Source organism: Mastacembelus armatus, chromosome 21, assembly GCF_900324485.2.
Source record: "Mastacembelus armatus chromosome 21, fMasArm1.2, whole genome shotgun sequence".
In the NCBI taxonomy this organism is placed as follows: Eukaryota; Metazoa; Chordata; class Actinopteri; order Synbranchiformes; family Mastacembelidae; genus Mastacembelus; species Mastacembelus armatus.
The window spans coordinates 22,375,302-22,389,746 of record NC_046653.1 but is presented as its reverse complement, the minus strand read 5'-3'; the positions used below and the strand labels follow the sequence as shown (position 1 = coordinate 22,389,746).

At 40.2% G+C, this 14,445-nt stretch overlaps 1 protein-coding gene across 1 annotated transcript; it reads left to right on the top strand.

The window, feature by feature from the left end:
• Positions 1 to 404: 404 nt before the first annotated feature.
• ndufa10 (NADH:ubiquinone oxidoreductase subunit A10) lies at positions 405 to 4,442 on the top strand. Its single transcript, XM_026294569.1, has 10 exons — positions 405 to 549; positions 1,142 to 1,310; positions 1,523 to 1,738; positions 1,939 to 2,025; positions 2,119 to 2,240; positions 2,469 to 2,548; positions 2,695 to 2,749; positions 2,840 to 2,925; positions 3,198 to 3,306; positions 4,215 to 4,442. The coding sequence occupies exons 1-10, from the start codon at positions 475 to 477 to the stop codon at positions 4,281 to 4,283; spliced, it is 1,068 nt and encodes a 355-aa protein (XP_026150354.1). The 5' UTR covers positions 405 to 474; the 3' UTR covers positions 4,284 to 4,442.
• The last annotated feature ends 10,003 nt before the right edge of the window (positions 4,443 to 14,445 follow it).

The following is a 14,445-nucleotide window of genomic DNA, read 5'->3' as shown; positions in this document are numbered from 1 at the left end:
AATCACTTCATGCTTTTAAGCAAAAATATTCCATTAGTTCACAGGGAGGATTTGTTGCAATGATTCAAATAAATTCTGTGTTATAAAATAAAAATCTTTGAGTTTTTGTTACGTATTAGATAAAACAGGCAATTTGTATGAGTCATTTTGAAATTATACTCAACATTTATCACTATTTTCTGACATTATATGGAGAAAATAAACATAAGTGATTCATGTGATGGACTTTGTAAAATAAATATTCAATTTGACTTTTTTATTTCTGAATGCTCTTTTATCCAATGTGTATTATAATTTTAGACTTTTAAGCTTTTATCGGTTTAAGCCAAGTTGTTTGTTTTTTAAAATAAAACACACAAACTACCAGACACCGTCAAACGTATTTTGTCTGCGACACACTCTGACGTAGAATTCAGTGGCCGGGCTGCGGTGATTTTCGGGTCAGGTCGGTGGGTTTTTGGAGGACGATAAATCATGGCCCTGAGGGTGATCCAGCTGGTCATCCCGTCGGGAACAAGTGCTTTCAAAGCGGTGAACGTTATACAGAAGGTCAGGACCGAAAAAACACGGAATCAGACGTTTGTTTTGCACAAAGGACGTTTTTAATTTACAAGGGCAAGCTAACTGGTTAGCTTCGTAACGGCTAGCATCACAGTCGGCCAAAAACAAGCTCCAAACACTTACTGGTTTGTTTGTAATGTTGTTTACAGTCGGCAGCCAGTGAGTCAACACAACCAGCTGTATAAATAATCCACCTCATAAAACTGAATAGTTCGTGTTTATAGTCGAGACGGGTAAAGTGCCGAGTTCATAGTTGGGGCTAACATGCTAACATTACTGCCAAATGAAAGGTATTTGACAGTTAATGACGAGATACAGGTAAAAATATTAGAAGCACCTGGCATTATGAAAAGAGTTCACCACAGACTGCAGCTCTTCAGGTTGAACCTGCTTGTCTGCAGGAGGACATTATTATTATTATTATTATTATTATTATTAATATTATTATTATTGGATGGGTTTTACCTGAGACAGCAGTAATTTGACTAAGAATTTCACAAATTGATTGTTCATAAACTGACTTTAGTAAACTTGTCATGTCCCATGTTCTCGGTTAAAGGATGTGTTTTTTGACCTGCAGGCAGGTGTTCACACAGGTTCAGTGAGAAGCCTACAGTATGGGTGGCTGGCGTACATGCTGGGTGAGAGGACAACACCACGGTTAAAGCAGTTCAGCAAAATCTTCTCTGTGGATGGCAACTTGGCCTCGGGGAAAGGAGCTCTGGCCCAGAAACTGGCGGATAAGCTGGGTAACTGTCTGACCGCAGGGATCTTTCACTTTATTTTATGCCAGTATCCATACATCTGTGAGAAGTTAGTGTTTCTGCTATGGCTCTGCATTACAGGCATCCTCTGATGGGATATATGCTGCTGTCTTAGTGGGAGTTGTACAGCTGGATTTATTGGTGTAGATCTGCTGGGATATTTCTTTGGGAAGTCAATGTGGGTTCTGCTTGTGCAGGTATGCTCTACATGCCTGAGCCTGACACGTTCTACCTGGACAAAATGACCCAAGAGAAGGGACCACTCCCGGTGGAATTCAATGGGATGTGCAACCTCGAGAAATTCTACACAGACCCCAAAGCTGCTGATGGGAACAGCTACAGGCTGCAGCACTGGATGTACACCATGAGGCTGCTGCAGTACTCTGATGCCATTGAACACCTGATCACCACAGGTATGACTGACTCACAGATTCACTGTAGCTTCTTCTGTTTAGCTAACAAAGGAAACAGACTTGGAATTAAAATGTGCACTTTACTGTCCTGTTAGGTCATATCATTTGTGACTGTCATATGCAATGAAGTTTACAGCTCCTGTGATATCTGTAGATTGATTCAGCAGTGTTTAATGAACGGTTACTCATCTGTGTTTAAGGCCAAGGAGTGATCCTTGAGCGTTCCCCCTTCAGCGACATGGTCTTCCTGGAGGCCATGTTCAAACAGGGCTACATCAGGAAGGAGTGTAAGTGTTGCAGCATGTCTGACAAAATAAGATCAAGACAAATGATCTTGATTAAACCAGTCATTAAAAATAGAAACATGCTGTGTTTTGCAGGTGTGGAGCACTACAATGAGATCAAAGGCATTAGCATCTGTGAGTTCCTGCCACCACACCTCGTCATTTATGTAGACGTGCCAGCCGAGGAAGTGCAGAAGAAGCTGAAACAGAGCGGCAAGGTAGTGAGACACACCCACTGAAACCACAGGATTATGTCAACTCTGCAGGATGCAGTTACTTCTGTCCTCTCAGTTAATTTCAGTAGAGGGCACTGTAATAAATTTGAACAACAACCAAATCCAAATAAAAATCACAGCAGAGTTGGATACACTTATTAGAATGTTTTAATGAAGAGTGTTTTGGACTTAGCCTTAACCACTGATGTTGATAAAATCTCTTAATCCCAGTCATACCTGCAAAACGTGCCCCTGGCGTATCTGAAGAGCATTGAGGATTGCTACAAAAAGTCTTTTCTGCCCCAAATCAGGTAACGTGAACTTATGACTAACAGATGTCGGTTAGATATCTGACCACTGTCAAAGTTCATTGGATGAAAAAACTATTCCTCTGTAGTTTATTATAAATGTTCCTAGTCAGTTGTTTACCTGAATAGAAGTTTGTGTTTCCATTTAGTGGAACATCAGAAGTGCTTGCTTATGATGGATCCCAAGCCCAGGATGTAGACAAGGTAAGGCTGTAGTTGACAGTAACTGGCTGAAGAATTAGTATTTTGGATTGACTATTTCCATAGAGCATGTATTTATGTGCTGTCCCACAGGTGGCAGAAGATATTGAGTATTTGAAGTTTGAGAAAGGACCATGGTTGGAGCAGGACGACATTTCCTACCACCACATGAGGATGCTGTGAGTTCTTGATAACTGTTACACATTTGCACAGTGTAATGCAAATTACACAGAGGTACATTTCTGTGAGGTCAGATTCACAGATGTGCCACAGTCTCTGCCACTGTTTGTTGTTGGCATTATGGATAAATGCAAAGCACCTACAGCAAATCATGCAGAGAAGTGAAAAAGCTGAATTGGTTTGATTGTCTTTTCTGTACTGAACTTCATCCATACATCCTCTTCTACCATGTTCCTCTCTAAAGGACGATTTCTTCCTTTGTGTTTCACAGCGTGGAAGACAAACAGAATGTGGCAACCCTGACCCATATACCAAGGTTTTTGCCAGAGATAACTGTCGGGGCCCACGAGTATGACAAACTCTACTTTGCCTATAAGTCGGTATGTAGAGAAAAGATGTTCAGTCTTACTAGCCTGGCACCTTTGCTTCATATTCATCATCTTCCTCTGCTTTATTTTGTGTCTACATATGCATTTTATACTTGTCATATGCAAACAGATTAGATAACTGCCATGGGTAGCCAGGATGGCTTTTATTTTATGTTCTTATTTAAGGATTATTTACATTGTCTTGTGTTGAGCACTTTAATAAAACCTACAAAATCATATAGAAAACCTGTATGAAATGTATATCTGCCTTTGTCTAAATCTTCAGCCGTCTCCATATTAAATCCTTTCATTTCTCTACACCCTCCATGTGAAGCCTGTGCAGCACTGTCAGCATGATTGAGCTCATTTTCTTTTGCTGAAATATTGAACGACTTGTAGTTACAAATGCCAGATGTGGAATATTCTACAAGGTTTTTGGTATCATCAGTCTTGCAGGGAAACATTTGGGTCTGACCTTTTCTGTTTATTGACTGGAGACTTTTTTGTCTCCCATGCCTAATAATCAGGCTGTGTAATGCTACAGGAGGATGTGACCTGACATTTTGTTATGAGCCTGGGTCTCAGTGGGGAGACTGAGATACTGTGACACATGGTGGCACAGTTTCACTTAGCACATTTGGGTTAAGAAAGTCTTAGAAGGATGTTGCAGCTTCCATTGTCTAATTAAAAAATACCTTAAGGTATTCCATTTACAGTAATATAAGAAAACTTTAAACTGGTAAATGACTGTTTTTTTGCTCTTTACACACATTTAACAGATGAATCATCACTTGTCAAATCTGAGTAATAACTTTCCAGCATCTCTTGAAAATGAAATGACTTTAGCATGTACCACATGTGATTCTGCTGATTTAATGTGCGGCTTTGTTCTTTCATTTTATCCTTCATTGTCCCTGCAGCTCCCTGGGAAGAAGTATGCCTCTGGATATAACGCAGACATTGGAGACAAATATATCTGGCTGAAGTGAATGAGTTCTCAGGCCCGTCACTATTTCAACTCTTGTCACTGGCTGATCCCCTCGCTGGGTGAACTCTGCACTACTCATCCAGTATTGATCCACTCGTGTTCTGTTGTACATCCCAAATAATATGTATGTATTAAAAGAATAAATTTTGAATCTCGTAAATGTCTCTTCTCTTTTGTTCTGACTCTACTCACCACAAATGAAAGGGACTGGGGTCGGACAGCCATGTGTGTTTTAATAAAATATTTATTATGCACTCTAATATAGTCGCATGGTATTAAGTGCTTATAGATAATATTTCTGAATAATTTAAAAGACTAAGTATTGTTACAATTATATTTTATTATTGTGTTATTCATTATCTGTTTACATGCCAGTCCATAATTACGGTTGTCCAGAGGAGCTGTACTGTACTAGTGTTTGAATAAATGTTTAGTCTGTTTTTGAAGCCAAAACAAACCCAATACTAAAAAAGATCTTTAAGTAAAACACATTTAGCTGAGCCAATAAAATACAAAATATCTCAGTTTGAAGTATTTTATCACATTTTCTCAGTTCTTTGATTAGTCGTTTTATTTTTCTTGTGTCACCAACCACTGCCCCCTTATCACTCAGCAAGCTCCCAACCTCTCTCACAGCTCAACAATGTCTCAGTTCTGTTAAGCCTACTTGAGTTTCATTTTAAAGGCCTAGTCTGAGATGATTAGTTTGTGATCCTATTTGCTGGAGAAGGTTCTTGTAATCAAGATCTGATCACCATCACAGATATGAGGATAGCATGGGCTCAACAGCATGTGCAGGACAGACATAGGTAAAGCTCCAATATCTTGCTTCCTGCTGCCAGATCTAAGCGAAAATCTCACTAAACTGCATCAGCACCTGGCTCAGCTGCCTCTTCACCCAGCACCCAGACTACACAATCTAATCTGGCTTTATTAGAACACTCACCAGTGGAGAACAAGCTGCAGCCAAGGTGCTGTCAAGTGGGTTGCAACACATCCGAGACCCCACATATCAATGGTCTTGGAGACTGTTGAACGCAAGATAACCTCTGCAGCCCTGAAGATGAAGGAAGAGTAAAATACACGTTAAGTATAGGGGACCCAGAATATAACAGGGTCACGATATAGGTCTATCTTCAGATGTGAAATGCAATGTAATGTCCACAATGGATGTGTGGAAGACTCCTACGATATTTTAGTTGATTACTTTGCTTCTCAGGACATCAAAAAGCCTGAGCATATGCAGAGGCACAGAAAGAAATAACAAGGCTCTGACTTCAATTTTCATGTGCTGCTATAGAGGCAATTTGCATAAACCTTTCATTAATGTGTGTTGCATATGGCCCGAAATATCACAAAAATCCAGGTAAGAGAATGATCAAAGCCACCCTGTCTGTAGTTACGCTACTGATCAAAGCCCAGACAGACACAATGACCTGCCGTGTCTCCCCATCATCAGGACAACACTTTGTTTTTAGCATCTTAAGGTCAGACACATGATCCTGAGCCTGCAGCCTTAGAGGAACTAAACATATTTATCTGAACCCAGACACCAGTTTTCTTCAGTGTGGTCACCTGGAAGGAAAACAGATGCTACTGTCACCATCACCCAATTTTATTATGCTGATAGACCCAGCTCTGTCATTACAGCTGCTGCCATTACAGTCAAAAGCTTAATTAAAAAAAAAAAAAAAAAAAAAAAAAAGCAAAATTTGCAATCTCTCTTTCAGCATTCTGGATGTAATGAACCACCGTCTTCAAGATCATCTTCATTCAAAAGGGATCTGCTATTTGTATTCAAGTTATAGACCTACAAATATTCAGAGCAGTAACAGACTCTCTAATGAAGTGGTGGTTACTGCAACACCTTCATTAGCCTGTCACAATCCTAATTATGACAGTAAGTCCCAAGCTCCACGCTCCCTGGGTGCAGAATATGCTGCTCAGAGCTCTAGACTTGGCATGCTGGTTGAAGTAGGCGTTTAAGTCCAGCTTTACAAGTTGGTCCAGGTTCTGCTTTCTGGGATGGTGAAGTCATGAGTTATGAGCCAGGACAAGCTTTGTGAGTGAGTCCATGCCCAGAAAGAAGGCTCCCCCCAGGAGAGAGAGCTGGTTCAGCGTCTGTAAACTTTGGAAATTGATGAAAGTTCTGCCATCCACAGAAGTGATGTTATTCTCTTTCTAGACTTCAGACCCAAAGTGCTCCAAAAGAGCCCAAGGGGAGTTCTGTCAGAGGGTTCCTGGACAGATCTAAATACGCTGTATCGAATGAGAAGTCGCTCAGGGCAGTAGAGAAATTTCTCTTTGAGCAGTTGCCGTATTTCAAGGCTAGGAGACAGTTACATCCCTTATAACAAGCTCAAACTGCCCCGGGAACTGAAGAGCTGAGAAATGATAGTGAAGGAAAGGGAACCTAAAGGCAGAGGGGTATAAAAGAAATAAATGCTTCTTAGTTTAGTTTAGTTTTCACAGTCTTTTAATATACTGTATATACAGCTCTTCATTTAGACACCTAAATTACTGTACACCCCATGAAAAGTGTCTGATTAGTCGACAGAAAAGCTGCAATGAAAAGCAAAACAAGACACATTTTTCACAGGTCACTCAAAGTGTAAGAAAGTAAGAAATCAACTCTTACTTGGCCTGGACGGCCAGCAGACAGTGGGGGCCAGATGCCTGCCAGGAGCTGGAGGGAGCTTGTCTACTTGCACTGCCAGAGCATCAGCCCCTCTCAGACAGAGGCAGTGTGAATAATTAAGGGCACAGCAGCCTGGTGCAGGCACATTCAAGTAACGGAGGATGGAAAACATGAACTTTGCAGAAAGGCGGCTGGAACAGTATCCTGTCTGGTATAACATAACACAGAGGTCTTACCAGTATCAAGACCAGGCAGGGGTAAAGGTGGAAGTTTCCACAGAATAGATTTGTACCTCCTTGGAAACAAAAACAACATATTGTTTGAGTGTAACCCAAAACTGTAAATAAATTAAACGCAGCCTGAACTGTAGCATTTAAAAATATCTATGAGGAGGTTTTGAAGCTTAGGTCTATTGTCTGCTGCCATCTCCCTCAGGTGCTGGAGGTAGAAAATCCTAATTTCGCCCAGTGGGTGGAAGTGTTTGATGGGACAGCTCCTTGTGACAGTGAGACCCATTAATCAAGAGCCTGCACATCATCCAGAGTGGAAGAGTGACTCACTGAGCTTCACTTTCAGACCATGGTGCTGAAATGTCCATAGACCCCTATCTTTCTACTCTTGCTACACACATTAGCCTCCATGCTAACCTCGCAGGATCCCAGATGTCTGTAAAAACAATCCTGTGCAAATAGTGCATCATTTTAAGAGATCGAGGCAGCAGCTGGGTAGCTTAGCTTAGCACAGACAGCTAAAGCTAAAGATCATTAACAAACATGTTAAAACCACTAGGTGCTTTGCTCTGTGTCTGCTGCAGATGGAAAAGAGCAGCTGTTTGCTAAGACGCTCATGCAACAGTTCATCAAGGCGATCTGTCAGTGCTGTGTTCTGCTGCGCCAAAACCTAGACAACCTGTGTTCTATGCACAGTTTCATGCATTAGCCAATTATGCAACTATTAATCCAAATGTGTCTGGTTCTCCATCTCTGTTCTTTGAGATTTATGACATTCTCACCCAAGAATGACCCCAGACTAAGCAACCTGCTTATTATTATAGTTATGTTACACATTATTTTACTATATGTAAGTTGACCATCATCTCAGTATCATTTATTAGCATCTCATTAATCACCATCTCAACCTGTCATGCCTTGACCCAAGAAACACAAATGAAAGAACAGCTGGAATTTAGGATCCTGAAGAAGTTCTGTCGTTAATCAGTGGCCTGAGTTCGTACCATTCAACTGAATGGGTTTCTGGGTTCTAGAGGCAAATGATGGCTGCAGGGGCTTTGTCATGCGTTAGGGATTTGGGAATTGACATCCCTGCAAAGCACTTCACTAAAAGCCGACTTTAAACTTTCATCTAAAACTCACAGCCTCCAGGATTAAAACTAATTTAACGCTATACAGCAGACTGATATTGAACATGTTGCACCAGAAAGCAAATTGCGTTCCATGGAAATGCCTTGGGAAGCCTCGCAATGACTCAGTGATGAAGCTGAGGGAAGATTACTGGTGCTGAGGTTCATTTCTCAGCTGCAATGAGCTGTGGCTGCTGCTCGGCATCATGGGAGTCCCTGAGCCTGTATGAGAAAATAAAACACAGCAAGGGGGGAAAGGAAGGGCATGTCGGGCTAATCAACAATTAAGCAACCGAACATAACGTCTTAATAAAATAACGTCCACATGCTCTTATTAGGGGCTGGTATTTATACGCAAGAGTGTAAATAGGAAGCACATCTGATGACATCCCATCAGGCTTTGCTGTGGAGGCAGCAGATGGCAGTGTTGCTATCTGGAAACATGTAGTCTAAGGACATTGTCATTGAGGTGCTATTGTTTTGACAGCATGTAGCTGTGGGCATAGCTTCCTCTGAGTAACGCCACTGAAATGCAAAATACATGCTGCCATGTACTTGACTTACTGTGTGAAAGTCCCCATATTCACCTCTTACAAACACTATAGAGGGTGTATAACACTATTTGAGATGGTGAGCACATAAATATTTTTAAAACACTGTTCTGACACAAAATGTCTTCACAGGAGAAGACAGAATAATTGACAAACACTGTGCATTAACACGCACTTTCAAATGTCTCCGCAATGCCTTATAGTGCATTTATCAAATATTTGGATATATTTTCTAAAAGCAGCACATGGGGACAAAGTAATTTGTGTTTGTGTGTGAATTTGTATGGCCACCTTTGTCTCCTCACTTCAGATGTAATTTGTAGGATGAGTGCACAGAGTTGCAAATGAGAGAAGCTGCTGGCTACTGCAATATTTTCCCTAAGGCAAAGCCCCATTGTAACATTTTAGTTTACTGATATTCTCAATATTCATCAGCATAAAAACCCAGGAGGTGTTTCCTGGATGATTAACAAAACTACAAATACACATGATATCTATCCATCAGTGAATTATTACAGCTTTGGTTCTGTTCTGTTTGAGGATATACTTAGGCATACAGTACTGCCTATTATTGCCATTCATTCTTACTCAGGGCATATATCTTTATACTTAAGCAGCTGATTATTATAGTTTTCAGTGAACACACCTAAACAAGAGTAAACAGTGCAGTAGCACACTATGGCCTTATCCTTTAATCCTTTAGGTATATAGAAACCAAGACTTTGTAACGGTATCGCTCTTTTTTTTTTTTTGCACTTCCAAGCTGTGGGAGAGCTCTGACTTTAAGGCTCCCACTCCTGTCTGCACTGAAAATGAATGGAAATTTTATTTCCAGAGCCCTGATGCCCAAAATATCACCTCTAACTTTGTTGCCGTTAGGGCTTTTTCTGTTGTATCAGTGTGGTGAAGGCACCTGCACCTGAACTTCACACTTCACCCCCTCTTCACAGAAAGCAGTTACTTTTAAGTCTTCACACAGGCAGTGTGAATGTAACATAAGCCATCCGTCTGGGATGGCAACTATAAAGAGAACTAACAAATAATGATGTTTGCAGGGCTGGATATGTGACATGCAGGCTGAGTTCTCTGTCATATCTGCTGACAGGTCATATAATAGGGTTATTGATAATCTGTCACCTCTGGTCCTTTATGTGTTGCTCTGGTTCAAATGTGATACTTGAGTGAAAGCAACTCCACTTCTCGCGAATGTTTCCGTCGAAATTCCCCTGTGCAGTTTCTGATGCTGTGGACCATTGATGTGACCGGTAAATTTCACTCTGTCTGAGCCCCAAGAGGGCACTGAAATTTCTTTGAAATTTATGTGCCTTTTGTGGGATTAGGTCTGATATCTAAAAACAGGGCTAGCTGCCAGGCCAGTAAAATATACAATAGGAGCAAAGTTTAACCTTAAGCTTAACCAGATAACAATTGGTGCAGGTTGAGTTTCATGCAAGTCTCTTTGCTGTTTGCTTCCAATAATAAACAGTTACTGTGTTTATTATGGCTTGTATTTAATTTATCTCCAAGTCAGAACTTGCAAAGTTTTAATGAGTCTCTTGTACCAAAATCAGTTTTCTCCTTTTTTTTTTTTTTTGCTGTTATTTGAGTAAAAATGTTTAAACCAAGAGCTAAAATTTATAAGTTAAAACACTTTTACTTCTGTAAATGTCACTGCTGTTTACCATCGGGCATGGCAGCCATAAGAGAATCTATAGAACGTATGTCCAGTACATAGCACAGCTTTCTGCAAAATATCACCTTCTGTGCTGGACTCAAACTGTAATCGAGCGTCCTGCTGTCTTCTGAGCTGTCTGTGCCTGAGCTGCTTCAGTCAGTGCACGCCCGACACACTTTCAAAGATAACATCAAAATGTCAACAGGGAGTATTGGGCTCAAGTGAAGACATCCTCTTTTTTGTTTAGAGTAACGGGTGGAGGTGGAGAAAATTTGATTGCATTAGCTGAAATGTTCTCCTATGCCTGACAAATAGTCCTATATACACACACTCAGTGTCTTGGAGTCTTCTACTAATTAATGTGTGACACAGACCGGAGGATAAATTTGCAGTTGGTTCATGATAAGGCTGCAGACAATGATAATGTGAATAGAAACTTCCTTCATTATATTGTGACTGATACAAATGGTTGTATAGCAAATGTAATTTCCAAGTCATTTTCTTATCTTTGCCTTGCTTTCCCGTATAAAAGCATTGCTTCTCATCCTTGTGGACCATTAAGATCGTGAGGTGAATGACAACTATCCCTTTCTTTCATCTTACAATTGTGTTTTTCTCTCATTCTCAATTCTTTCTTTTGGAGCACTTCAGCAAAGATATTCCGAAGGAGCTGCAAGTGATGGACATGAGTAGGTGCCCTTTGCATGAGCTCAAAGAACAAAGCGCTGAAAAGGAGCAGTGAGTTGCCTGATTGACAAGCTACAGTCGAGCCCTCTGAGAGGTTGTTAATCTTCCCCTGTGAGTGCTGGAATTATCTTGCTGGCCCTCCTGCCCTTTCACTAAGAATAAGAAGTCAAGTTTGGGAATTAGACAGCACAAGGACATGCTTCATCATTTAAGCTGCAAAAGGGAAGAATTTTAGGTGAAATCTCATGAGTCTAAAGAACAAAGTAGGACTGAATTTACCAATAATTTCTTTGAATCTACATCTAAACCCAAACGATGGGGATACTAGATTCCTCGGGGAGGTTGGGATGGAAAGTAGAGGTCATCAAGTAGATGTGAAACATAAACTGAGGACCTGATGTCTAAAATTTTGTATGGATTAGAAATAAGACCAAAAAAAAGAGTCTAGTAAATGCTAAAATGTAAAATCCATTCACTCTAAGTGTTCTATGTGTGTTCTAGAGGTGTTCTAGATGTACTTGTTCATGTTCCTTGATGCTTCAAAACAGTAAAATGCTGTAATTTTCTGAAATTAGGCTCTTCTATGTGAAATATATTTACATTATTATTTACATGATTATGCTGTGTTTGTTAAAAATATTTAGTTTTGTCATTAGCCGGTTCAAGTCTGCCCAGGTCCAACTTCACTCCTGCCATGGTCTCGTGTCCATTTGGTCACAAGAAAGTCAAGCAGTTTTAGTTTTAGTTTTTATCCCATGTTCATGTAAAACAGTGTGTCAGGTTGTTGTGTTGATCACAGAAAGATGATTTTCATATTTCATGCCAGTAAGCTTGTGAAAACAAAATGAGACGATGCACTGTAGAGACGATGTGTTTTTTTTTTTTTTTTTTTTTTTTTTTACAGAACTGCAGTAAACAGCTCTGCCTACACGTCTCCAGCATGGAGCTGGGATTGAGATGCCTCTGACAGGATGCTAATTAAGTCTTCCAATAAACACAGTAGGGCTCAGTAAATTAGTAAAACAACCATTTCAAAGTTTTAGCCCGTAATAAATAAAAAAAAACATATAGGGAAATGTACTGCAACTGTTACATGACTGAAATTTAATCAATGATCAACCACAACAAACTGGTTTTAAAATGCTTCTTTGCTGGATTCACTGATATGTAGTTACTAGTTGAGGAAACATGGAAGTTTATGAGTTGTTATATCTGTAACTTAGCATACCGCCAAATCCATACAGGGTTGTTGGAATCTTTCCTATTCCATTGCCTGCCACCAATTTTTATATCAGCTCTGGATATTTATCTGGAGTTTCACGCATGCAGCCACAAAAGTGGAACTCCTATGAAGCAGTGGTTAAAAAAAAAGAAGAAGCACAAACCAGAAAAATATCCTAAATAAAGCAAATGAATTAATCAACCAAACTGGATCCAGAATTTATATGCAAAACGCATATTGCATAATTAAAAAGAAATACAAACATCAAAATAAACTAATGAATAAATCAGGCTTTTTCTTTGATTTGCAAGGCCAAGTAAAAAAAAAAAATCTGGTCTGCCAAAAATGTCTCGAATCAAACTGAACTCACTGATACTATGAGCAATTACATGATTCAGTGATGTGCGACTTTCTATATGTTCGCCAGTGTGAGTGTAACCTTTTCCCTTCGTTAATATAAAAGTACTGAGTAACTTTAAGAACTATTTTGTGATTATTGAGCACGGAGCCATTTTGTGCACAATTAAGATTATGTTTAGTTCATTCCAGGTGCACGGTGCTAGAAATGATAGCAGCTCATTGTAGCTCCAACAATAATGTGTATTGTTATTCCAGTCTGTTCTGTGTCTGTGCTTTTGTCTGACTTTCTCAATTTCTCACTTCCACTTGAGAGCAAGCTGTTGGTTAATTGGAATTTTTTTTCTTCTTGGCAAACAAGACACAACGTAGAGGCTTTTGATGGGACTAGGACAAACACCCTCCTGCGCACACACACACACACACACACACACACACACACACACACACACACACACACACATATGCTGATATCCGTCCACTCTACATTTGGAATAACTATCATTAGGGTGAGGGATTTGATGGGATGTTGATGTGGAGGTGAGCGTGAGGAGCAGGTTAGAAAGCCAAAGCCACTAACATCATCCCTGCAAATAAGGTCGACATTAGTCGACTCAAACAGTTTTAATGGTACTTTTCAACAGCCTGGTCTAAATGCAGTAACACGTATTCATGAATATGTCATGTTTGCTCCTACATTTGACTCATGACTCATGTTCGGGATGTGGCTGACAGCATGAGAAGGAGCCCATTATAAGCCTGAACTCCAGACTAATATTTTTTTTTTTTTTTTACTAATGCTAATTTTTTTTGTTTGTAATAACTATCACTGGAATTGGCGTCCAACAGTATCTTCATTGTTTCAGGAGGTTTTCAGGATAAAACTACAAAGGACAACTGTCTCCAGCTCTGAATGTTGCTGCTCTCTGCTACAGTACCTTTGCACCCACATAATGAAGGCACAAGACTCATATTTCAGAATAAATAGATGTCATTTTGCAGCTCAGTGTTTTACTTCTTAAATAACTCCAGACAGAAGCAGCCTCTGAATTATTCTGCATCATGTGAGTTGAACTGCATTTCGATTGACAGCTCAGTGGTTCTGCCCACAGACAGCAGTGTGGGAGTTGTCTGAGGTTCATGGTGGCCTCACACTGCACTGTGTGTTTCCACCCTGATTATGGCTCCTCCACAGGAAGGATTTCATCAATTGAAGTCCCACCCTGTCACTTGCCTAGACTCAGTTCCTCTTGCTTCACTCGGTAAAGGCTTTCTTTTGTTTTTGTTAGTGGAAAGCTGACATATGTTCCTATGGTTTTCTGCCTGTGACCAGTATTTGATGTCGTACAAGTGCAAATAAGATTAAATTATATCTACTTGCTGATGCTTATTTTTAATGTACTGTAATTAGTTTCAAAAGTCTGCTTCATCCTCAGCCAGCTGGTTCAGTATCTGCTGGCTGTCATTAGATATACAGTGAGTACCTGAGATAATTGTTGAATAGCAGCAGTCTCTGAGATGCTCCGTGCTTCTGTGAGTCACATACCCCTCCAGAAACCGGCGCACATATAGTGCAGCTGCATTATATGGGAGTTGTTTGATGGAGGGGTTCATGCTGTGAAAATATAGCTGCACTGCAGTCATGACAAGCATATTTACATTGAATACTCTTG

What these genes read in the sequence shown, in the direction of transcription:
- ndufa10 (XM_026294569.1), top strand. Translation starts at nt 475, where the DNA reads ATGGCCCTGAGGGTGATCCAGCTGGTCATCCCGTCGGGAACAAGTGCT. An exon ending in AGCTGAAACAGAGCGGCAAG is followed by an intron (nt 2,241 to 2,468) that starts GTAGTGAGACAC and finishes TCTTAATCCCAG; the next exon opens with TCATACCTGCAAAACGTGCC. An exon ending in AAGCCCAGGATGTAGACAAG is followed by an intron (nt 2,750 to 2,839) that starts GTAAGGCTGTAG and finishes GCTGTCCCACAG; the next exon opens with GTGGCAGAAGATATTGAGTA.